The sequence below is a fragment of the Bubalus bubalis genome, chromosome 16 (genome assembly GCF_019923935.1).
Source record: "Bubalus bubalis isolate 160015118507 breed Murrah chromosome 16, NDDB_SH_1, whole genome shotgun sequence".
Classification (NCBI taxonomy): domain Eukaryota; kingdom Metazoa; phylum Chordata; class Mammalia; order Artiodactyla; family Bovidae; genus Bubalus; species Bubalus bubalis.
The window spans coordinates 57,413,938-57,439,542 of record NC_059172.1 but is presented as its reverse complement, the minus strand read 5'-3'; the positions used below and the strand labels follow the sequence as shown (position 1 = coordinate 57,439,542).

General features: G+C 44.7%; 1 protein-coding gene across 19 annotated transcripts in view; it reads left to right on the top strand.

The window, feature by feature from the left end:
• The first annotated feature begins 5,580 nt into the window (after positions 1-5,580).
• The window catches only part of CEP164 (centrosomal protein 164), a 72,328-nt gene continuing 52,303 nt past the window's right edge, over positions 5,581-25,605 (top strand). For 2 of the 19 annotated variants that reach the window (XM_045162984.1, XM_045162987.1), the window contains exons 1-3: positions 5,598-6,379; positions 15,089-15,191; positions 18,800-18,911. In XM_045162984.1, coding sequence (XP_045018919.1) covers positions 15,110-15,191; positions 18,800-18,911 — 194 coding nt within the window. In that variant the 5' untranslated portion in view covers positions 5,598-6,379; positions 15,089-15,109. The other 17 variants (XM_045162986.1, XM_045162990.1, XM_045162985.1 and 14 more) reach the window with 15 other exon arrangements.

Below are 25,605 nucleotides of genomic sequence, written 5' to 3'. Positions count from 1 at the left end.
CTTTGGCCACCTCATGCGAAGAGTTGACTCATTGGAAAAGACTCTGATGCTGGGAGGGATTGGGGGCAGGAGGAAAAGGGGACAACAGAGGATGAGATGGCTGGATGGCATCACCGAGTCAATGCACATGAGTTTGAGTGAACTCCGGGAGTTGGTGATGGACAAGGAGGCCTGGTGTGCTGCGATTCATGGGGTCGCAAAGAGTCAGGACACGACTGAATGACTGAACTGAACTGAGAGACTTCACTTTAGGAAAGAGATCATTATCACCACTCTTAAGTCAGATTAAATCAGTTTAGCTAATTTGGTAAGATGAAAAAATGGAACAAATATTAGAAAGCAAAGGATAATTATTTACAAATCACATAATATGGATAGAGAAATTCTAACTAATAAGGTGATTAGACACAGGTTAAACAATTAAAAATCAATATAAAAATATATATGGGGGAACCTTGTATATAATAAAGATGACACTCATATTAAAGGGAAATGGATGCATTTACTAATAACTGTTGTTGGGACAATTGGCTGCCTTTTGGGAGGAAAGAAAACTAAATCCTATCTCATCTAAAAATAAACTGCAGATCAAAGAGCTAAACATTAAAAAATATAATTACAGGGACTTCCCTGGTAATCCAGTGGTTAAGACTCTGCATTTCCACTACAGGGGCAATGAGTTTGATCCCTGGTCACGCAATGTATTTGTCACACAATAAAGAGACAAAGGGTGAAAGTGAAAGTCATTCAGTTGTGTCTGTCTCTTTGTGACACCATGGACTGTAGCCCACCAGGCTCCTCTGTTCATGGAATTCTCCAGGCAAGAATACTGGAGTGGGTTGCCATTTCCTTCAGGGGATCTTCCCTGACCCAGGGATCGAACCCAGGTCTCTCGCGTTGCAGGAAGACTCTTTACTGAGTGAGCCACCAGGAAAATCACCCTGGTAAGCAATCACAGGAGCATGGGTTTGATCCCTGGTCACACAGTGTATTTGTCAGACAATAAAGGGACAAAGGGTAAATGTCTATAATATACAAAGAGCTTCTACAAGTCTATAAAACCCCCAACAACCTGGGAAAAATGAACAAAGAATGTGAATAGATATTTGATAGAAGAAATTCATATGGCCACTAAACATATGAAAAAAAGTTCAACTTCATTAACAGTAAAAGCACACAAAATAATAGATACCACCATCATTAATTTTTTTTTGCCTCTCACATTGGTAATATTTGATGTTGGTGAAGGTATTGGTTGGACTGTAAATTATTCCATTTTTAGAGAGAAATTTAGCAATGTTCGTAAAAACATAAAAAGTGTGAACTCTGAGCAGTGTCACTTCTAGGATCCTATCCAACAAAAATCCAACAGTATTTCAGCATTATGTACAACATCAAAACTTTGGAAGCAAAAAAATGATTATTAATAGGGACATGAGACATTCAATCAATGGAATCTTGCTGCTGCTACTGCTAAGTCGCTTCAGTCGTGTCCGACTCTGTGCGACCCCATAGACGGCAGCCCATCAGGCCCCGCCGTCCCTGGGATTCTCCAGGCAAGAACACTGGAGTGGGTTGCCATTTCCTTCTCCAATGCATGAAAGTGAAAAAGTCGTGTCCGGCTCTTAGCAACCCCATGGACTGCAGCCTACCAGTCTCCTCCGTCCATGGGATTTTCCAGGCAAGAGTACTGGAGTGGGGTGCCATTGCCTTCTCCGAATGGAATCTTATATAACCATTATAAGGAGTGGAGTAACTTCTATGAGCTCACCCTGGAATATGTTTATGACATGTTCAGTTGTTTGACATTGTAGAATAATATGTATCTTTGATCTCATTTCTGTAAAAATTAGGATGTATGCACAGGTGCATATACATGTTTGCACATAAATTTACATCTGCACAGACATTAAAATGTCTTCAGCAAAGGTGGGGACTGAAATGTCAGCAGTGGTTTCCTCTGTCTGAAGTGTGGGATTCTTTCCTTCCTTCTTTTGCTCATTTGTTCATTCAGCAAATTTGTTTAATGCCTACTACATGCTAAGCACTGTTTTGGCACTGTGGACACAATTAATAAAACGGACGGAATCCCTATCCTCATGTAGCTTATGGAGTCTAAGGTAGGAAGACAGACAAGAATTAAAAATTATAGCATTTCAGATGCTGATATGTGCTTTGAAGATAAAGCAGAGAAGGAAGATGGAAAGGCAGTTTGAAATTTTATTTTTTTTTAAGGTTATTGCTTTATTTATTGGCCCCACAGCATGCAGAATCTTACTTCCTTGAGCAGGGATTGAACTCACACCCCCCATAGTGGAAACATGGAGTCTTAACTGCTGGATCACCAGGGAAGTCTCCAGTTTGTCATGTTATTTATTTCTTTAAAAAAATATTTATTTATTTGGTGGCACCACCTTAGTTGCAGCAGGCAGGATCTTTGGTAGGGGCATATGGGATCTAGTTCCCTGACCAGGGATTGAACCCACGCCCCCTGCACTGGGAGGATGGAATCTTAGCCACTAAGCCACTAGGGAAGTCCCCCCAGTTTGCAACTTTAAGTAAGATGGATAAAAAGTGTACGAGACAGCAAAAGAGACACTGATGTATAGAACAGTCTTATGGACTCTGTTGGAGAGGGAGAGGGTGGGAAGATTTGGGAGAATGGTATTGAAACGTGTAATATCATGTATGAAACAAGTTGCCAGTCCAGGTTCGATGCATGATACTGGATGCTTGGGGCTGGTGCACTGGGACGACCCAGAGGGATGGTGTGGGGAGGGAGAAGGGAGGAGGGTTCAGGATGGGGAGCACATGTATAACTGTGGCGGATTCGTTTTGATGTTTGGCAAAACTAATACAGTGTTTGAGGTTTTAAAATAAAATAAAATAAAAATAAATAAAAAAATAAAAATACAGAAAAAAAGTGTAGAGGAAACTTTTCACATCTCTACATACTTTTTGAAAAGAAAAAGGTAGGATTGAATCTTTTTCTTATTATAAAGATGGTTTTCTGTGTATTACAGTAAACAGTATGAAGAAAGAAGAAAAAGTTCTAACAGTGGAGTTTCTGACTTCCGAGTGTGGCATAACACTTCAGAATAATTTGTTTTTTTCTCCCCCATCTATTTAAAAAAAATCACTCGTAAGGGTTCATTCCTGACTGCAAAGGATAATTTACAATGTGTGAAATTCTGTTTCGCTTCCTCACTCATTGGATATATTATAGTAAGTCCCCTACATGTGAACCTCCAAGTTGTGAACTTACAAAGATGAGAATGTGAAGACCTGATGGAATTGGAGGCCAGGAGAAAGGACAGGAGAGACAAGAGAAGGAAGAAGAACTAAAGAGATTTGTGATACAGGAAGTGGTAAGAGAATTTTGTTTATTTGAGGAGGTACTTGGTTTTTGAGGCACCAGATCTAAATGTAGAATGGTACACAGCGTTTATTGCAGTCATTCAGAATGCAATCTGGTGCCACCATGTTATCTGTGACGAGAAAAAAAAAAAAAGAGCTACTACCCAGATGCTTGCTGCTCAGAAGAAAAGCTACAACAAACCTAGACAGTGTATTAAAAAGCAGAGACATTACTTTGCCAACAAAGGACTGTATGGTCAAAGCTATGGGTTTTTCCAGTAGTCATGTACAGACGTGAGAGTTGGACCATAAAGAAGGCTGAGCACCAAAGAATTGATGCTTTCGAACTGTGGTGTTGGAAAAGACTCTTGAGAGTCCCTTGGACAGCAGGGAGATCAAACCAGTCAATCCTAAAGGAAATCAACCCTGAATATTCACTGGAAGGACTGATGCTGAAGCTGAAGCTCCAATACTCTGGCCACCTGATGTGAAGAGCCAACTCATTAGAAAAGACCCTGATGCTGGGAAAGACTGAAGGCGGGAGGAGAGGGGGACGACAGAGGATGAGATGGTTGGATGGCATCACCAACTCAATGGACACGAGTTTGAGTGAACAGTGGGAGATGGTGAAGGACAGGGAAGCCTGGTGTGCTGCAGTCAGTGGGGTCGCAAAAAGTCGGACACGACTGAATGACTGAACAACCACTACCTAGACATTACTGGATTGTTTTTTCAAGAGAGTAGATAGAATTGAATTCAACAAGGAACCCGAACCTGTGCCACCAATGTCAGGTGTGAATCAAATTGCAGCTTGCCCTCTGTCTCCTATTGCTGATGATCCTTTAGCTCTACCATCTCCCACCTCTTCTCTCTCCTCCAGTCAGTAACTCTTCTTGCTAGTTCATTCGATGCTGGCTCCTATATGCCAGCTGTTGTATTTTACTACTGTACTTTTTCAACGTGCTATGACACTAAAAATGTTTTATTTTTTGTTTGTTTTTTTATGTACATATTATTTGTGTGAAAAGTATTATAAACCCATTACAATACTATATTACAGTACTATATAGACGATTGTGTTAGTTAGGTACTTAGGCTAATTTTGTTGGACTTCAGAACAAATTGGACTTACGAATGGGCTCTCAGAACTCATTCATATGTAGGGGACTTACTGTACTGGCATAGCAATTGATGTGTCATTTTTGTTATTTTCCTCCAAAGACTTGCTTTGTTAATTGTGTTTGCCTAAGGGCATTTAGAAATTAGTTTGCATTTCTGAGTACAAATCTACAGGGAAACCTGATAGAATGCAAATTGCTTATCTGTGTGGGGTAACCTCATTAATTCTATAGTAACCCTTATTTTATTAGCTTTCCCCATGAGAGAGCAAGTGACACAGCTAAGGAATAAAAGTTAAGAATTTTGATGGCAATTAATGTCAGCTAGATTAATTGTGAGTTCTTGGATGGAGGGACCAAATCTATGAATGATTTATTGAACCCCAGTTTTGTTCAAGGACCGTGGTGGATGAACTGGTAAGTTCTCAGAGTCTCTTCCCAGTCTGTCCCTTGGCCTCTCTATGAGACTTATTTTTTGGACTGTGCTGGGTCTTCACTGCAGTGCTCAGGCCTTCTCTAATTTCAGTGAGCAGAGGCTATTCTCTAGTTCTGTATAGGGGCTTCTCATTGTGGTGACTTCTCTTGTTGCAGAGCACTGGGCTCTACAGTGGGCTTCAGTGGTTGTGAGACTTTTAAGGAGTGTGGAAAAGAAGAGGGAGCCATGATCTGTCATCTACAGTCAGAAAAAAAAGGAGCATAGGCAGCACTGCCACAGGAAAGACTTGAAGTTAAACATGAGGAATACATTCTGGATATCTGCTTTGGTATCCACAGGAACACTGGTCTGAGTTCCTCCTTCTGGGATCAGGCCCTGAGTGGTGCTGGGACTAGATTCTGGGCTTAACAGGAGCCAGATGCATCTCCCCTCGGAAGGCTGTGAGGATTTGCTCCAGATGATCCATCTTTCTCACCAAACAAGTAACTTCACTTTTTTCGCTCCCTGGTTTCGCATTTGTCTTTCTGATCATTGAACCCAGGGTAGCCAAGGCAAAGCTGAAAGAAGATATAAGGAGCCATAGGAACCGCAGACATTCTTTACTCACAGTGGTGAGGCAGACATGCTTTGCTCTCTAATGGCTGATTCAGCAGCAATAACTCAACTCACCCACAAGAGCTTTTCAGGTGGTGCTTATATAGGACAGCCAAGCAAGCACACCACAATGTGCCGGGTGGGCGCTCGCAGTGCCACACATGACCTCAGCTGTAGGACATGAGTGGAGTGGGATGAGAGAGCCTGACCACCGCTACCCGGCCAATTGTTCTTTCCCTACACCATTGATGTAGTGGCCAGAGCTGGGATTGTCTTAAACTTCCTCAGGAGGTTAAGGACATGTAAGAGAAAGGAAGATTTGCCCTTGTGAAAACAAAACTAAAGCCTTTGAAATTAGTGGTAACCCTTCTGCTAGACAGTGTGTGTGGAGGGGCTATACATTATGTTACTTCTTCTTAAACAGGCTATTTTAAATAGTTAAGACAGATATTATTATCCTCTTCTTGCAGGCATGCAAACTGAGCCCTGAGCTCCAGTAAAACGATGGGTAGTGGTCTCTTAATTCATAAGTAGCATGAGAGAGTCTTTTGTTTATTAAAGCCTGTAGGTTGATTATTGAGGATCAGTGTATTATTCACCTGATGTTAATTATACTACTAAAAATTATGACAAAAAATTACCTTAGTTAATACATGTTACTGTCGATACTGTGAATGATCCTTTCCTGCTCAGGAAGAAATTCCCCTCATGTCTAAACTCAGAATCCTCTTTTAAACTCACGCGGAACCCCGTCTAGTATATTGGACTACATCTCCCATCATACAACGGGAAACGTGCAGAACGCCGCCGTGATTCGACAGGACCTTTAACCAATCTGATGCCAGGTTCTCATTCAGCGACCTATTGACTCCAGGTAGAGGCGGTACCCTCAGTTGCTAGGCTGGTACCCTTTCCGGAAGTGGTTGTTGGCCGCTGCAGGGCAACACCCCGGCGTCCCTGGAAGCGGGAGCCGGGGTGGTGCTGGGGAAGCCGCGTAGAGCCGGGAGCTAGCGCCCTGGGCCTCCCGGGGTGGGGGAACAGGTGAGGACGCCCTCGAGGGACAGGTTGGGTGGCGGGGAACGGAGGGAAGCGGGAGAATCGAGGCACATTCGTGTGCCACCCAGCGGGATGTGCACGAGTGTGGGCGGGAACTGAAGGAAGAAGTGAGGATGGAGCGGGCCTGATCAGTGCGGCTGTATCCGAAATCTGAGTGGCGGAAGGGCCTGGGCTGGAGTCCTGGCGGGGCAGTGAAAGCGGGCCCTGGGCCACGAGTGTCAGCTGGCGGGGGCTCTAGCTTGTTTGTCCTGGTCATAGTTAAGTGTGTAAGGCCGGCCTTCTAAACCCTGCTTGAATACTTCTCTCTTGGGGAAGCTTCCCCCATGTCCGAATCCGGGCAGGCCCAACCTTCTGCCGTCTTTTGGTCAGCTGGGGAAGATAGTAAGTTTTTTGCTTTTTTCTTTCCTTGCATTAATTTAAAAATCCACCTTCTCCCTCTGGAACTGCTCTCCTCACTTGCCTTCTACGACTCCTTTCTCTCTGATTTCCAAGCCCCAGCCCTCCCCCGCCCCCATCAGCCTTCGCGAGCCCCTCCTTTCTACCCACTACACTCCGTCTTAGGGCTATTTCACCCAGAGTTTCAGTTACCGTCTATTTAACGGTTACTCCCCAATTGGCTCCCATCAGACCTCTTTTCTTGAGGTCCACTTGCTTATCGATCATCCCCAGCTGAATGCTGACCCAGTCTTCCTGGTCCCTCAGATCTGTTTCTCCTTTGTAGCTCCTGTCACAGTGAAGGACTTCACCCCTTCACTCACTCAGCCACATCTGCACTTGTAATTCATTCATCTAGAATATGCTGCAAACATTTGTTGGACATTTCCTATATCTAGGCAGTATGCTAGGTGGGGCTATTGGGCAAGGCATAGCAGATGATCACAATGTACTGGCTTAAGTGATGATTGTCCTCTTGTTTCTCCCTCACTTACTGCAGACATCAGATACTATTCTGCCTCCTACAACACCTAGAATCTGGCCCTTTTCATTCTCACAGCTGCTGACTTCGTTTATCATTTCTTGCCTGTGTTTTCAGGATAACTTTCTAAGTGCTCTCTCTGCTTCTGTTCTTGCCCTTCTCCAGTTAGTTTTACACAGCTGTCAGAATCATCTCTCTAAACTACAGATCTGATCAGGCCTGTTTCCTTTGTGAAATCCTATGATGGCTCCTTGTTATGTCAAGATGCAGCCACAATCCCCCCAAGCCATTTATCTTGTGTCCCTTGCCTTCCATTGTACATCTTTCTCCTGCCATTGTCCCTTGTGCGCCGGTCACCCTGCTTGGACTATTATAAAGAAAGTTCACCACCGGAAAAGAAAACATTTCTTGGAGAAGGCCCTGAGGAAAGCCTGGAAGACAGTAGAGTTGATTATGCAGTGGTGATAAGCACAGAGGCTTCCCTAGTGCCTCAGTGGTAAAGAATCTGTCTGCCGATGTAGGAGACGTGGGTTTGATCCCTGGGTCCGGAAGATTCCCTGGAGAAGGAAATGGCAACCCACTCCAGTTTTCTTGCCTGGGAAATACCATGGAGAGGTGAACCTAGTGGGCTACAGTCTATGCGGTCACAAAACAGTCGGACACATCTTAGTGACTAAACAAAAACAACAAATGAGCACAGATTGGGGACCATCTTTGGCTTTGAATCCCAGCCCTGCCACTTACCAGCTGGGCAAGTTGCCTCAGTTCCTTCATCTGTAAAATGGGGGTAATAACTAGGTCTAAAAGGGTGTTTTTTAAGAGCTCAAGGCTTTGGAGTCAGATAGACATGGATGCATGCGTGTTCTGCTGTGCCACTTACTAGGTGTGAAACCTTGAGCAGGTTAGAGTTTTTTTAAATTTGCTTATCCTCAGATTACTTTTTTGTAAAAGAAGAGATTATAAAAATCTCTATTTAGCAGAGAGGGTGTGGTGAGATGATGCATATTCAGCACTAGTACAGTTCTTGGAGCATAGAAAGTATTCAGTGAATATAAGCTTTTGTTGTCTTCATGAATTCCTGTACCTGCCATATACTCTCTTCTGCCTCTTTGCCTTTGTACAAGCTGTGTCTTTTGTCTCCAGATAACCTTACTCCCTCATCCTGATGAGCTCCTGCTTAACTTTCACAAGCCATCTCGATGGTCCTCTGCAGTGTTTTTCCTGATCTCCCAAAGTAGGATAGGTTGCCCTTGCCTTTGTGTCCTGTTGTCTTTTCTGTTACTTCCCTTAATGCACTTAACACACTGCATAATCGTGTGTTTACATATTTGGCTTCGTGGCTAGCTTGAGCTAAAGTGTTACCAGCTTTGTAGCCCTGACAGCACAGTGCCTGACCAATCAATCGATAAGTGGTTATTGGATGTCTGAATGGCCTTAATTTATATTCCCCAGTGCTAGATCTGTCCTCTGGAGCAATGTAGACTATGCCCTTTAAATAAGTGAATGGTGAGATGGTTGGATGGCATCACCGACTCAATGGACATAAGTTTGAGCAAACTCCAGGAGGTGGGGAAGGACAGGGCAGCCTGGCGTGCTGCAGTTCATAGGGTTGCAAAGAGTCGGACACGACTTACTGAACAACAATAATAACTAACATTTATTGAGATTTTACTATGTTTTAAGTATTTTACATATATTGAGTCACTTAATCCTCATAACCCTTCTGGATAGGCATTGTTGTTATCTCCGTTTTACAGGTGAGGAAACTGAGGCAACTTGCCCAGGTGGTAAGTGATAGAGCTGGGATTCAAAGTCAAGAATGTTCCCAAGCCTGTGCTCATACCACTGCCTAATCAACTCTAATGGCTTCAGCCTTCTCCCCAATGCCTTCTCCAGTAAATCTTCTCTTTTCTGATAGTGAACTTTCCTTATAATTGTTCAAGCAGAGTGGAAGAAATGATACTCAGGGAACCCTAAGTATGCATATGTGTTTGTATGCTGGGTGAGTATGCAGGTGTGCAGAACTTTTTGGCTTTGCCTGTTAAATTAGACCACATGCATGGGAATGTAACCACGATGTGGGGAGACTGGGAACCAATGGCATGTGCTGAAGGGAAGGGAGCTGGGAAAACTTGACTTGGAATAGAGACACCTTGGGTGCTCTCTGTGGGTCCAGAGGGTGGAACAGGACAAATGGGAGGAAGTTTCTTAGAAACAGATTTTGGCTTAACGTGAGAAAGACCGTTTACTAGTTAAGAATGATCCAACTGTGGAATTGGCAGTAATATCAGTAATACTGCTAAATTTATTTAACATATTTTGTGTATCAGGGACTGTGCTTGGTACAAGTATTGTTTCTTCTTCAGCCTTTTGAAGTAGATTATCATGGCTGTTTGAGTTACACACATGAGGTTATTGAGGCTTAGAGAAGGGGAAGTACCTGCCCTAAGGTCAAACAGCTGGTAAGCAAGGGAGATGGGATTTAATTTGCCTGTTTCTGGCCCCCAAACTGGTGCTTCGACCATTAATGCTGGCTGACACAAAGCACAGAGGAAAAATTTGGCATGGGAAGGGCAGTTGGACCAAAGCTTTTGTGGTTTTCTTCTGGCTTTTGAGGTTCCTCGGTTGTCTGTTAGTGGTTTAGAGCAGTGACTGGGCTCCTACCTTTACATAGCTTATTTTAGGCTTGGTTGCAAAATGCAGAAGGAGGCAGAGGCATGGCCTCAGAAGTCTTTGGTTTAATAGGAGAGGTAGAACACATTCCCATGAAAAAGGTCATGTGGAAAATAATATGCCTGTGAACACAAGAAAACCTGTTCTCTGTGCTGAAGTGGTTGTAAGTTGACAGGAGAGGCTGAGGTTAGTCAGGGAGGGCTTCCTGGAGGAGGTATATGAGCCATTCCTTTTTTTTTTTTTGCTAGATTCTGGGATTGGCAGGAGATGGATGAGAACAGTTGGGTGAGCCTCCCCCAAAGCTCTGTGGCTCACGGTGAGTGCCAGGCTTGGTGGCACGCCCTTGTCATCAGGTTTCATCTGCTCTGTTGTTAAGTGCTGCATGGAGCGCAGTGTTGATGGTCCTGAAGCCTCGTCGAGGGTGCCAAGGTTGACGGTGCTGTCCCTCAGGGTCTCAGGCCTGGTGGGAAATGTTAGGACACGTGTCGTGTGTTTGCCGAAGCTGACCTCAGGGCTGCTTTCTTAAACCTCTCAAACCAAAGACTTCTGAGGCCATGCCTCTGCCTCCTTCTGCATTTTGCAACCAAGCCTAAACCAAGCCCAGGTTACGATCAGCTCTCATCTAGATTGGCTCATGGTTTCCTCCCTAATCTCTCTACAGCTACTCTGATTTTCTTCTTTCCAACCTGGCCTCCATTCCTGTCTGTGTTTCCATTGGTTCCTGGAGTAACCTCTTTCAAAATGTGTATCTGGAAAAACCTTTCCTCACTTCCAGCTCTCTGGACCTTCCAGGCCAAGTTCTTGGCATGGCCTGGCTGCCACCCACTTGCCCAGCATCGTCTCCGACCACCCTTCTCCTCGCTTAGTGTTCTTTCCTGTGGGAGGGCCTTTGCACCTGCTGCTGCTTTTGTTAGAACACCTTTTCTTCCTCTCTTTGTCTGGTGACTACCTATTCATTCTTCACTTCTCAGCAGGGGCTTCATCTAAATCAGGCACATTTCCTTCAGAGCTCTTCCCCAGTTAAAATTACACACTTTCCTATGACTGGTTTGTCTCCTTGCCTCACTAGACCAGTTCCAGGGGAGCAGCAGCTGAATCTGGTTTTAATTGCCTCTCCAGTGCCCAGCAATAAATAAATACTGGATTGGCCAAAAAGTTCATTTGGGTTTTTCTGTAGGATATTAAGGGAAAATCCAAACATACATTTTGGGCCAACCCAGTATTTCTTGAATGAATAAATGATCTCCAGCTGCTATTGAATGAATATGGTTTCTCTTCCACTACCTTCCTCAATCCCGCAATTCCTGTTCTTTTTGCCCTGTCCCTGCCTACCTCTTTCCTGAAGCCAGGAAATAGAACACCCACATTTTAATTTTTTTTTCCGGCAGAAGATTTGTTTGACATTTGAGTGATTCAGGAATTTAGATTTCCCACATTCTTCCTGAACTTTATAAATAGTTAAACACAGACAGTTTTGTAAGTAGCTAATGAGGCATTTTGCCAGGAAGACAAGAGATTTTACCTGCCCCCTCTTTCTGGAGATGGCACGTGTCTAGGGATAGGGAAGTCTGTTAAAGGCAGAACTTCTCAGATTCCCTGAGTTAGTTGGTGCAGTGCCTTGTATAGATCACTGCCTGTTGAATTGAATAAGGCACGGCCTGACGTTTAGGCCATTGTGATTCCTCCACCCCCAGAGATCCTTTCCCCTTTTCTTTCCCTCTCCTCCCTGACTCAGAGGATTAAAGATTCTGAGATCTCTTTAGCCTCCAGCCTGTGGACCATGTTCTACTGCCCTGGTTCTTGGTGCTTTCCTGCTTTGCTTCTTCCACGTCGGGGCCCTACTTATGGCAGACTGTGCGTGTGGGGGCATTACAAGCATTACATCCTCAGGTGTTTTTTACATTACATCTCTTAGGGGGGAGAGAGCGCGTCTCACTTGGGCTTAAGTACTGCGGGGAAGAATGCTGCTTTCTTTAGCCTTTCTTCCTGAGGCACTAAGTTACTGCTTGGAGGTGTCGTGGTGGGAATGAGGGGTGGCAGAAGGCTGGCTCCGTTGGGTCCAGTGATGGACAAAGGGAAATATCTTTTTTAAAAGGCATTTTTATTTATTTTTGGCTGCGCTGAGTCTTCGTTGCTGCACCTGGGCTTTCTCTAGTTGTTATGAACAGGGGCTACTCTACAGTTGCAGTGCGTGGGCTTCTCATTGCGGTGCCTCCTGTTGCGGGGAATGGGCTCTAGGGCACGTGGTCTTCAGTGGTTGTGGCACTTGGGCTTAGCTGCCCCGTGTTATGTGGGATCTTGCCAGACCAGGGGGTCGAACCTGTGTCCCCAGCATTGGCAGGTGGATTCTTCTCCACTGTACCACCAGGGAAGTCTGGGAACCATCTTTTGTGAGTCCTAAGGCAAGACATCTTCCTTGTCCATCTCTCACCTGCCAGGGTGCAGCGAGGGCCATGGAATGGTCCTTCAGAGATCCTTTGCGTTTATCAGGGGCCCCCCCTCCAGGGATCTTGGAGCAGATTCAGAGTCACCGACCTGGCTGTTTCCTGAGCATTCTTTACGAGCTGTATCCCAACCTCCTTTCTGTTGACCAGGTCTTTCTGCTCACTCCCCTGCTGTGAGGGCTGTGTCATGCTCTGCCCCAGGTGAACAGTGCCCGTTTCTGAAGACGTGGTTGCAGAAAGTTCCTCCAGGCTCCTCCCTTTGGTCACAGCGGAGCAGCTGATGCTGCCTCAGTGGGGGAGGCCCTCTGAAGGGCTGTCTGCACGCGCTACAGGCTGACTTGTCCAGGCGTCGTCAGGCTTCAGTGTGCGAGCTCCCACAGGGGACTGGTGCTGTGACCTGGGGTCCTGAGGTGGATGAAGGAGCAGGGATGCGAAGGGAGGAGCAGGTGTGGAACCGCACCAGCCTGTCAGTTGAAGAATGTGATCACCATCCCTGAGCTAGAAACCTTGCATTCAGGTTGGGTTCCTTTCTACTCTTCTGCCGCCGCCCTGCCCCCATCCTGGTCCTGTTGACAGCTTAGGTGTTGGATTCATGATCTCCGAAGAAGATTTAACCTGGGGACCAGGGACCAGGAACTTTTGTGTAGTAGAGTTTTACTGAAGTGAAAAGGGACTTCGCAAGCTTCTGGCATAGACATCAGAAGGGGGATGGAGAATGCCCCCACCTTGCTAGTCTATGCAAGGGGGTTATATACTTTTTTAAATTAGTTAACTACAATAAATCAAAAGAATGTCTCAAGGTTGTAAAGATCTTACTAGACCCACTCCCATAATTTACATTTTAAGATACCGGGATGAGCCCGAAGGTTTTCAGGAAGGAGAAACTGTCCTCAAGCAGGATACATTGATATATAATTCTTAGTTACAGAGTTTAAACTGAGTTGGTTGTTGTGTAATCATCAGTTCCGGGCTTAAAGAAAAAAAAGTGTTTTAGTGCCTTAAGAGTAAGGAATGTAGAGAAGAAAAGGTGTTTGTCCTTTCTTCCTCCTTGAGAATTCCAGACCCCTATCTCCTCTTAGAGAGCCCCAGACGCCCCTCTCCTCCTCAGGAACCCCGGGCTTCCTATCAACCTGCCTAGGAATTGACTCTCTCACGTTAAACCTAACATCACATCGTCCCTTGTGTCTGTCCCTTTTTCTCCACTCCCACTGCTTCTGCCCCAGTTAAGCCCTCGTCATCTTTCCTGGGGACCGTAGCCTCTTTAGTGATTTTCCTGACACTAGTCTCTCATCCAGAGAAGGCAACGGCACCCCACTCCAGTACTCTTGCCTGGAGAATCCCATGGACCGAGGAGCCTGGTAGGCTGCAGTCCATGGGGTCTCGAAGAATCAGACACAGCTGAGCGACTTTACTTTCACTTTTTACTTTCATGCATTGGAGAAGGAAATGGCAACCCACTCCAGTGTTCTTGCCTGGAGAATCCCAGGGGCTGGGGAGCCTGGTGGGCTGCCGTATATGGGGTCGCACAGAGTCGGACATGACTGAGCGATGTAGCAGCAGCAGCAGCAGCAGTCTCTCATCTCTCCAATCCGGCCAGGGCACTCCTGCCAAAGTTCTCATCTTGAAAAAAAAGGCCACTCTGTGTCACTTTCTCCCACCAGAGCCCTCAGTGACTCCCCTCTGCTACAGGACAGAGTTGAGGCCCTTCAGCATTGTCCACCAAGCTCTCCATGACCATGACCGGGCCTGGCTTCCCCGCGGTCCCTGCCATGCACGCTGGCATTGGTGCAGCATAATGCCTTGCCTCAAAGGCTGTTCCCTCTGCCTGGGTTCTTCTCTCTGCCCTCAGAACTCTTGTCAGCCTTCTGTACCCAGTTCCTTAACAAAGTCTTCCTTCATCCCTGCACTGGGAGTGTATGACTTCTTTCTTAATACTCCCCAGAGCAGGATTTTTTTTTTCTCTTCTGCCTGCTACTTCTGGTGAAGCTGTGTGCCTGCCTCCACTAGACTGTAAGCCCCCTGAGGGCTTCGCTGAGTGTCAATAGGAATGTGCAAACAGGGCCGCATGTTGAGACAGCCTGAGCGCACTGGGGGACACTGGTGTATGGGGGTGTGTGTGCTGCTAGCTATTTTGGTGTTTAGGGTTTTCTAGCAGGGGTCGTAGACTGTTAGTTGTTACTCGTCTTTGTGGGCAAATGTATGAAGTCAAACCCTTGAGAGAGTTGGGTTTCCAGAACTTCTGTGGTCCATGGAGTCTTCAGCAAGGCTTTGGGGGAGATGTGTCTCCAGGAACTTTCCCGAGTACAGAGCCTATAAGGCTTGTAAGTTCTGAGCTGTTGGTTCCCCGCTCCACTCTCCCCAGTGTCTGGAAAAACCTCCTATCTGGCCCAGCTGGCCTGCAGGGGCTGGGCTGCCCAGATGCCCCAAGACCAGCTCCAACTTCTCCCCTTCTAAGCTGCGGCACTGATTTTTCTCTTTGGGTTGGGGGATCTAGGCGTTGGAGCCCAGACTGATCATGGCCGGCCGACCCATCCGCATAGGAGACCAGCTGGTTCTGGAGGAAGACTATGATGAGAACTACATCCCCAGCGAGCATGGTAAGAGGCCCTGGGGGTGTTGTGATAGTTCTGTGAGGGCAGTTGTTTCTGATTTAATTTTCGTCCTTCTGGTGCAGAGGAGGGAATGTGCACAGGGCTGCTCAGGGCTGCTCAGTATATTTGAGTTAGATCCGGGGCTGGCAAACTATAGCCCATGAGCCTCACCTGGCCTGTAGCTTGCTTTTGTAAATAAAGTTTTATTAGAAAACGGCCACACTTACTTGTTTATGTGTTGTTTATGGCTGCTTTCACACTGTAGGGGCAGTATTGAGTTGTGACAAGAAACTGTACAGCCCACAGAGCCTAAAATATTTACTGTTTGGTCTTTTATGGAAAAAGTTTGGTGACCTCGGATCAGATCAGTGATTAATATGGTTAAGAAGATATCATAAAATACAGTATGTCCTGAGGCTAGGGAAAACTCAGTTTCTTAAAGTGTGTTAGTCGCTCAGTCTGTCCAACTCTTTGCAACCCATGGACTGTAACCCTCCAGGCTCCTCTGTCCTGAAATTTTCCAGGCAAGAATATTGGAGTGGGTTGCCATGCCCTCCTCCAGGGGATCTTCCCAACCCAGGAATTGAACCCAGGTCTCCTGCACTGCAGGCAGACTCTTTACAGTCTGAGCCATCAGGAAGTGGTTGTGTTTTTTAAAACAACAATAGCATTATTAATAACAATAACAACAAAATTTATTGAGTGCTACCACGTGCCAGTCTCTCTACAAAAGAACTTTACGTGTTATTTCCTTTTCAACCCTTGTAGCAACTCCATGATTGAGGCACTATTATTAATCCCATTTTACAGATGAGGAAACCAAGGCACCAAAAGGTTAAGTCACTTCCCAGTAGTCACACAGTTTACTACAGGGCAGTGAGGGTCCACACCCAGGTCTTCTAGTTCCAGGGCTCTCACTGTGAAACACTAGACTATTTTGATGGGTGAAGATTTCTTTGAATTTCTCCTGAGTTGCAGACCTGGACACACAGATTTTGCTTATAGTGCAGATGGTTTGTGAGCCAGTTTGGGGGAAGAACTGTTGGATCTGTGGATCCCACATTAGGATAGGATAGGATTTGTTATCGCATAGGATTATTGTTTGCTTGCCATGTAGAAATTTAAATTAAAAAAAAGATTTTTTTTTTTGGCCACTCTGTGTGGCACATGGGATCTTAGTTCCCAACCAAGGACTGAACCCGCACCCCCTGCAATGGAAGCATGAGGTCTTAACCACAGGATCGCCAGGGGAGTTCCGCCATGTAGAAATTTTTAATCTTTGTGTTAAATTTATAAGTCAGTTCTCATATGGTCCCTGAATTTTGATCATAGTTAGAAAAGCTCCCCTGCTCTCAGGTTTTCCTCGGGTTCGTCTCCACACTGTTCACTGAATAGCTCATCCTTTGCCCGCTGGCTGAGTGCTGTGTGTGTGTACAAGGGTCTACTTTCTCTCCTGTTCTTTGAGGCTGTCTGTCCATATAGAGCTGTGCTCTGAATTACTGAGGCTCGGTTATAAGCCTTCCAGTGTCTAGTAAGGTCGAAGTGCCCTTCTTCTTCTTTTTTTAAAGTTTTCTTGGTTATCTTGTCTGCTTTATCTCCCCATGGACTTTATAATCACCCTGTCTTTCTGGGGAGGGCTGTGTATTGGGGAACTGTTAGTAGAAAAAAATTAGAGAAAATTGTGTTAAATTTATTAATGAGACTGCAGAGGATTGCCATCTCTGTGCAGTTAAGTTATGCATCCAGGTCAACCTGGGGGTTCCTATCAAAGAACATCTATTCCTTTCTGTTTGCATCTTTTTTTGTTTTCTTCACGGGTAACTGGAAGTTTTCTTCATTTTGATTTTGCACACTTCTTGCTCAGTTTGTTTGTTTGTTTCTTTTTCTTTTTTTGGCTATGCTATGTGGCATGTGGGATCTTAGTTCCTCAACCAGGGATTGAACCCACATCTCCTGCTTTGAAAGTATGGAGTCTTAACCACTGATCATCAGGGAAGTCCCCTCAGTTTATTTCTTAAATATTTTATTCTTTTTGGTTTGCTATTGTGAAAGGGGTCTAACTTTTTTTCAGGATTTTTATTAAAAAACCTCTCTTCTGCTCAGTCACGTGCAGACATCCTGAGTTGGAGCCCCCGTTTTCTGTTCCTGGGCTTGCAGCCGCTTCCTAGTCTGCCTCCCTGCTTCTCCTCCTCCGCCTCCAGTCTGTGCTCCACTTAACGCCAGAGTGAACTCGCAGTGTGAAGCAGATCCTATCAGGGCTCTGCTTTTCATAATCTTCCATATAATCTTGCATTGTACTCAGTGCCCTTAGTGGGATGTGCAGGACTCTGTATGACCCAGTCCTGCCTCCTGGCCAGGCTGACTCAGTGCCTGCCTTTCCCTCCCTCTACTGGTCACATGGCCTTTCTGACCATCCCCAGACAGGTCAGGCTGCTACGTGTTGCAGGCCCTTTGCACCTGCTCTTCTGCCCAAGAGCTCTTTTCTCGGTGTTTTTGCACGCCTGGCTTCTTTGTTTCCCATAGAATTGGTTACGCGTCACCATTCAGAGAGATTTTTGGACCACTCATTCTAAAGAAGTGCCCCTCTACCTCGACACTCTGTCTCATACCTCACTCACTGCCTTCATTATGTTTAGCAGAAGCTTTAATTCCTTGTCTATTTATCTGTTTATGTCATCACTGGCTGTTTCTTCTACCAGCATGTCAGCTCCATTTCTCTTGTAGTCTTGGCACATGGTGACTGGCACATAGAAGGCACTCAAGATATTTGTGAAATTAATGAACACACAGTCCTTGGCTAGCTACATTTCAGCTGGTCCTTTTTGCCTTTCCTAGTCCCTGGGTATGTCAGCATCCAAAATCCTCCACTGAGATGACCCACAAAGTGAAAATCACTCAGCTATGTCTGACTTTTTGCAACCCCATGGACTATAGAGTCCATGGAATTCTCCAGCCCAGGAATACTGGAGTGGGTAGCCTATCCCTTCTCCAGTGGATCTTCCTGACCCAGGAATCAAACAGGTCTTCTGCATTGCAGGCAGATTCTTTACCAGCTGAGCTACCAGGGAAGCCCAAAAAGGATAGGATAAAGGGTAGAGGTGAACAGCCAGATGAAGAGGTACATAGGGCAAGACCTGAGAGGGTCCCAAGTGCTGGAGCTCCTGTCCTGGTGGAGCTGGGATGTGACACTCTACTGGCACGTGGAAGTGTCGGGAGCTCTCTGAACCCGAATTTAGGGAGGCTTCATCATGTAGGTGTGATCGTCTACTAACTCATTTTATAGCCCCTCCCTAGAGAATGGAGGCAATGACACTGAAAGTTCCAAGCTTCTAATCATGACTGGTCTTCCTGGTGACCAGGCTGCACCCAGGAGCCCACCCAGAGTTGCCTCATTGGAACGGAAGACCCTCCCATCACTCAGGAAATTGTACAAGATGTAGGAGCTCAGTGTCAGGAACTGGGGCCAGAGACCAAATATTAGCTGGAACAGGGGCAGAGACCAATATATCTCTCTCATTATCTCCCAAGACTGACTGTGATTTTTTCCTTCTTTGTACCCACCCCCTCCCACCCCTGCCTCTCTTACCTTGCCACCTCCCTGCCCCTCCTTGCAGAAATTCTTGAATTTGCCAGAGAGATTGGTATTGATCCCATAAAGGAACCACAGCTGATGTGGCTGGCGCGGGAGGGCATTGTGGCCCCACTGCCTGTGGAGTGGAAACCATGGTGAGTTCAACCTGGGTGTGGCCCTCTGGCTTGGCCTGTGTGGCAGAGGGAGGAGATCAGCTTTAACTGGCTACCTTTTTTTTTTTTTAATGTTCATATTTATTTATTTATTTGGCTGTATCAGGTCTTAGTTGTGGGTCTTTAATCTTAGTTGTGGCATGTGGGATCTGGTTCCTTGACCAGGGATTGAACTTGGGCCCCCCGCATTGGGAGCATGGAGACTTAGCCACTGAACCATCAGGGAAATCCTTTGGCCACCTTTTGAAGCCTGTCCTGCATAGAATTGGAAACAGCAGTGGGCCATCCCTCTGCTGGGCTGCCTGATGCTTTGGGCCAGAGCCCAGGTCACCTTTCTTTTTTTTCCCCAAAGAGTGTTCAAACTACTGCACAATTACACTCATTTCATATGCTAGCAAAGTAATGCTCAAAATTCTCCAAGCTAGGCTTCAGCAGTACATGAACCAAGAACTTCCACATGTTCAAACTGGATTTAGAAAAGGCAGAGGAACCAGAGATCAAATTGCCAACATCTGTTGGATCATAGAAAAGGTAAGGGAATTCAGGAAGAAAAAACTACCTCATTGACTACACTAAAACCTTTGACTGTGTGGATCACAAAAAACTGTGGAAAATTCTTAGAGATGGGAATACCAGACCACCTCACCTGCCTCCTGAGAAACCTGTGTGCAGTTCAAGAAGCAACAATTAGAACTGGACATGGGACTATGGACTGGTTCCAAATTGGAAAAGGAGTGCGTCAAGGCTGGATATTGTCACCCTGCTTGTTCAACTTACATGCAGAGTATATCATGCGAAACGCTGGGCTGGATGAAGCACAAGCTGGAATCAAGATTGCCGGGAGAAATATCAATAACTTCAGATATGCAGATAATACCATTCTTATGGCAGAAAGCAAAGAGGAACTAAAGAGCCTCCTCATGAAAGTGAAAAAGGAGAGTGAAAAAGCTGGTTTGAAATTCAGCATTCAAAAAAAGAAGATCGTGGCATCCGGTCCCATCAGTTCAGTTCAGTCGCTCAGTCGTGTCCGAATCTTTGCGACCCCATGGACTGCAGCACGCCAGTCCTCCCTGCCCATCACCAACTCCCAGAGCTTACTCAAATTCATGTCCATCGCGTTGGTAATGCCATCCAACCATCTCATCCTCTGTCGACCCCTTCTCCTCCCACCTTCAATCTTTCCCAGCATCAGAGTCTTTTCCAATGAGTCACTTCTTCGCATCAGCTGACCAAAGTATTGGAGCTTCAGCATCAGTCCTTCCAGTGAATATTCAGGACTGATTTAGGATTGACTGGTTTGATCTTGCAGTCCAAGGGACTCTCAACACCACAGTTCAGGAGCATCAATTCTTCGACACTCAGCTTTCTTTATAGTCCAACTCTCACATCCATACATGACCACTGGAAAAACCATAGCTTTGACTAGATGGACTTTTGTTGGCAATGTAATGTCTCTGCTTTTTAATATGCTGTGTAGGTTGGTCATAGCTTTTCTTCCAAGGAGCAAGCGTCTTTTAATTTCATGGCTGCAATCACCATCTGCAGTGATTTTGGAGCCCCAAAAAACAGTCTCTCACAGTTTCCATTGTTTCCCTATCTGTTTGCCATGAAGTGATGGGACCAGATGCCATGATCTTCGTTTTCTGAATGTTGAGTTTTTTTGTTTGTTTGGTTTTTTTTTTTTTTGAATGTTGAGTTTTAAGCCAACTTTTTCACTCTCCTCTTTCTCTCTCATCAAGACGCTCTTTAGTTCTTCGCTTTCTGCCATAAGGGTGGTGTCATCTGCATATCTGAGGTTATTGATATTTCTCCCAGCAATCTTGATTCCAGCTTGTGCTTCATCCAGCTTGGCATTTCAAATGATGTACTCTGCATACAAGTTAAATAAGCAGGGTGACAATATACAGCCTTGACGTACTCCTTTCCCAATTTGGAACCAGTCTGTTGTTCCATGTACAATTCTAACTGTTGCTTTTTGACCTGCATACAGATTTCTCAAGAGGCAGGTCAGGTGGTCTGGCATTCCCATCTCTTTAAGTGATTCCCATCTCTTTATTGTGATCCACACAGTCAAAGGCTTTGGCATGGTCAATAAAGCAAAAGTAGATCTTTTTTTGGAACTTGCTTGCTTTTTCAATGATCCAGCGGATGCCGGTCCCATCATTTCATGGTAAATAGATGAGGAAACAATGGGAACAGTGAGAGACTTTATTTTCTTGGGTTCCAAAATCACTGCAGATGGTGACTGCAGCCATGAAATTAAAAGACGCTTGCTCCTTGGAAGAAAAGCTATGCCAAATCTCAACAGTGTGTTAAAAAGAAGAGACATTACTTTGCTGACAAAGGTCCATATAGTCAAAGCTATGGTTTTTCCAGTAGTCATGTACAGATGTGAGAGTTGGACCATAAAGAAGGCTGAGCACTGAAGAATTGATGCTTTTGAACTGTGACATTGGAGAAGAACTGTGATGTTGGAGAGTCCTGTGGACTGCAAGGAGATCAAACCAGTCAATCCTAAAGGAAATCAACCCTGAATATTCACTGGAAGGACTGATGCTGAAGCTCCTGTACTCTGGCCACCTGATGTGAAGAACTGACTCATTAGAAAAGACCCTGATGCTGGGAAAGATTGAAGGAAGGAGGAGAAGGGGCAACAGAGAGTGAGATGGCTGGATGGCATCACCGACTCAATGGACATGAGTTTCAGCAAACTCTGAGAGATGGTGAAGGACCAGGAAGGACTGGTGTGCTGCAGTCCATGGAGTTGCAGAGTTGGACACGACTGAGCGACTGAACAACAGCAGCCAGGTTACCTTTCTGGTCCCAGAGGGTCTCAGCACAGACTTCCAGGGTCCCAGGATCTCAGTTGCTGCCCTGCATCAAGCTTTCGAGTGCCACCATCTGTTTCAGCACACGGAGGAGGTGTCACTGTTATTCTTTGCTGACTGAGATGGAGAGTGACGATACTGGGACCTCGTCAGCGTGTCCAGAGTGGATGCTGGTGTTGGAGAGGTTTGTGTGCGGCGACACAGACTGGCAGCGGTTTCTGTCTCCCTGGACTGCCCAACCCTGAACTTGTGTGACCTGTTCATGAATGGGTCCATGTTTGCAGTTTCAGTTTGAGCTCTGAATTGTGAGGAACAGGCATTCACTTAGGTCATCTCGGGTGAACAGAGGTTGACGGTGAGGATCAGACTGGCTGAGGTGGGGCAGCCGCTGCCATCCACCTCTGTCTCCCCTCTGCCTCCCCACAAACCAGGATTTTCACTCTTGGAGACCCAGCTCTGTCTTCCTCGTGTACACAGAGCTCTCTCCATGCTGCCTCCCTACAGTAAGTGACCTGAGTTTTGTACCAAAGAGTGGGATTTCCTTTGTCCCACACTGGCCCTCAGATGTCCTGGAGGGGTCGTGTCTTCTGCTGGGATTGTGCAGTTGTGTGTACAGGGTGTGATGATTCTCTTCTTTCCTGAACCACTGAATGCATTGGCTGTGCTTCAAAATGACTGCAATTGTAGCCTCACTCATCGCCGCCTCAGAGGCCTAATCCTTCCAGTTTCTTCTTGCGTGGCAGGTTCCCTGTTCTCTGGACCTTTTTAGCCGCTTTTCCTTGGACCTTCTCCAGTTCATGACATCTTTCTTGTAGGAAAGCCGTCAGCACTGTGCATGGTATTCCAGGTGCTGGGGCCTCATGGTTGTATTTGTAGGGTAGTGGTTTCTGTTGGTCTCCAGTATCCATAGTGTTAGACACATTTACCTCATCATTAATCTCTTTATTCTTTTTCTTTCTTTCTTTCTTTTTTTTTAATGTATTTATTTGTCTGTGCTGGGTCTTAGTTGTGGCACATAGAATCTTTAGTCTTCGTTGGGGCACGTGGGATCTTTATTGCTACATGTGAACTCTTAGCTGTGGCATGTGGGATCTAGTTTCCTGACCAGGAATTGAACCCAGGCCCCCTGCACTGGGAGCATGGAGTCTTAGCCAGTGGACCACCAGGGAAGTCCCAGATCTGAAATATTCTCACCACAAAAGAAAAATGGTGACTATGGAGGAAGTAGAGGTGTTAACTAACCCTGCTGTGGTGATCATTTCATAGTAAAGAAGTTGATCAAATCATCATGCTGTATACTGAAAAAATTATCTCATTTCTATAAACTTATTTCTACTTCCTACTTAAAAAAAAAAAGAAACTTATGTATGTGTGTCCGCTTTCACCCTTACACCCCTCAATCCCGTGAGTAATTGCTGTCACTTGGGGACTTCCTTCTGGGTCTGGATTCTCTGTTGTTTTCCATTGGTCTGTTTGTCTGCTGCTGCTAAGTCGCTTCAGTCGTGTCCGACTCAGTGCAACCCCATAGACGGCAGCCCACCAGGCTCCGCCGTCCCTGGGATTCTCCAGGCAAGAACACTGGAGTGGGTTGCCATTTCCTTCTCCAATGCATGAAAGTGAAAAGTGAAAGTGAAGTCGCTCAGTCGTGTCCGACTCCTAGCGACCCCATGGACTGCAGCCCACCAGGCTCCTCCGTCCATGGGATTTTCCAGGCAAGAGTACTGGAGTGGGGTGCCACTGTTTGTCTACCTTTACACAAATACCATGCTGTCTGGGTTACTGTAGCTTTATTATACATCTTAATGTCATTTAAAGTAAATTCTGCAACTTTGTTCTCCATTTTCAAAGTTGTATTCTAAGTCCCTTGCATTTCTGTATGAATTTTAGAATCAGCTTGTCAATTTCTATAAAAAATTCTGTTAGGGTTTTGACTGAAATTGCACTGAGTCTATAAATCAGTTTGAGAGGACTGACATCTTAAACAATATTGAGTTTTCCAACCCATGAACACAGTCTGTTTCCATTTATTTAGGCTTTCTTTAATATTGCTAAGAAATCTTTTCTAGTTTTTAGTTTACACATCTTGCCCATATTTTGTCAGATTTATCTCCTTTTTTGATGCTTCTGTAAATGGTATCTTGCATTTATTTTTGTTATCGAAGTATAGTTGATTTATGATGTATTAATTCTGTACAGCAAAGTGATTCAGTTATAAATATACATCCATTCTTTTTTCATATTCTTTTCCATTATATTTATAAATGTTATCTTCTAAAATGTCAATTTCCAAGTGTTGGTTGCATTCATATAAAATAAAATTGATTTTTGTATACTGATCTTCTAGCCTGCAACCTTGCTAAACTTACGTTAGTTCTAGTAGCTTTTTTTTGTAGATTCTATAGAATTTTCTACATAGATAGTATGTCTTCTGGGAATGAAGACATTTTTTCATCTTCTTTTCTAACCTGGATACCTTATATTTCTATTTCTTGCCTTATTGCACTGCCTGGAACCTTTAATACAGTTGAATAGAAATGGTGACGATGAACATTTTAGGCTTATTTCTGATCTTAAGGGGAAGCATTTCCCTTAAGTCTTTCACCACTAAGTGTGATATTAGCCAGTGTTAACTGTAGGGTTTTCTAAATGTCCTGTGTCAGGATGAAGAAGTTCCCTTGTATTCCTAGCTTACTGAGAGTTTAAATCCAAAATGGATATTGAATTTTGTCAAATATTTTTTTCTGCATCTATATATGCATCTGCATATACAGAAGAATCATGATTTTTCTATATTGGTCTGTTAATACAGTCAATTATATTGATTGGCTTTCAATTGTTAGACCGACCTTACTTTCTTGGGGTAAACTGCTTGATAATGGTTACATATTATTGGATTTCATTTATTAAAATTTTGTCAAGTATCTTTTCTCCAAAATAATAGCTTGAAGGAGATGAGATAGAGTTGGGTATTTTTTGAATTATTGATTTCCAATTTTATTTGTTCATTATATCTATTCTTTGTTACATATGTTACAGAATTCTCTTCTGGTTCAGTAATTGATCCTGCTTAGCTAAGTGTTTTATGTGTGCTTGATAAGAATGTGGTCTCTCATTTTTTAGAATGAAGTATAGTGATTTACATTTTTGTGTTAATTTCTGGTATACAGCAAAATGATTCAGTTATGTATATATGTGTGTGTGTATTTATATATATATGTATAAGAACTATTTTTTTATGTCCTTTTTCATTAAGGTTTACTACAGAATATTGAATACAGTTCCTTGAGCTAAACAGTAGGACCTTGTTGTATCTGTTAATACCAAACTCCTAATTTGTTCTTCCCCATCCCCTTTGGTAACCATAAGCTTGTTTCCTGTCTGTGAGTCTGTTTTTTTCTTAAACGTCCTTTTTATCAAGCATGCTAAATGTGTTGATCTTCCTGTGTCCTGAGTAATTGTTGTCTGGTCTCACTGTTCCCCACCCAGGGGTTGATCCGGGGCCCTGACTGTGAAAGTGCTGAGTTCCACTCACTGGACCACAAGGGAATTTCCTGGTCTCATTCTTGAATAATGGTTTTGTTGCATACAGCTTTGTCAAACAGCCCTTTGACAATATTGTATATTGTGTACCATTATCTTCTGTCTGCTGGGTTTCTAATAAGACATGTTTTTTGGCTTTATTAGTTGTTCCTCTGTAGGTAATCAATTTTTACCCCCTCTGGTTGTTTTCATTATTTTGTTTTTAATCTTTGGTGTCCTGTAATTTCACTATAGTATATCTAGGTGTGGATTCACTTTTACTTACTGTGTACAGGAATTGGAATGCTTTCTTGCTCTGAGGACTCATG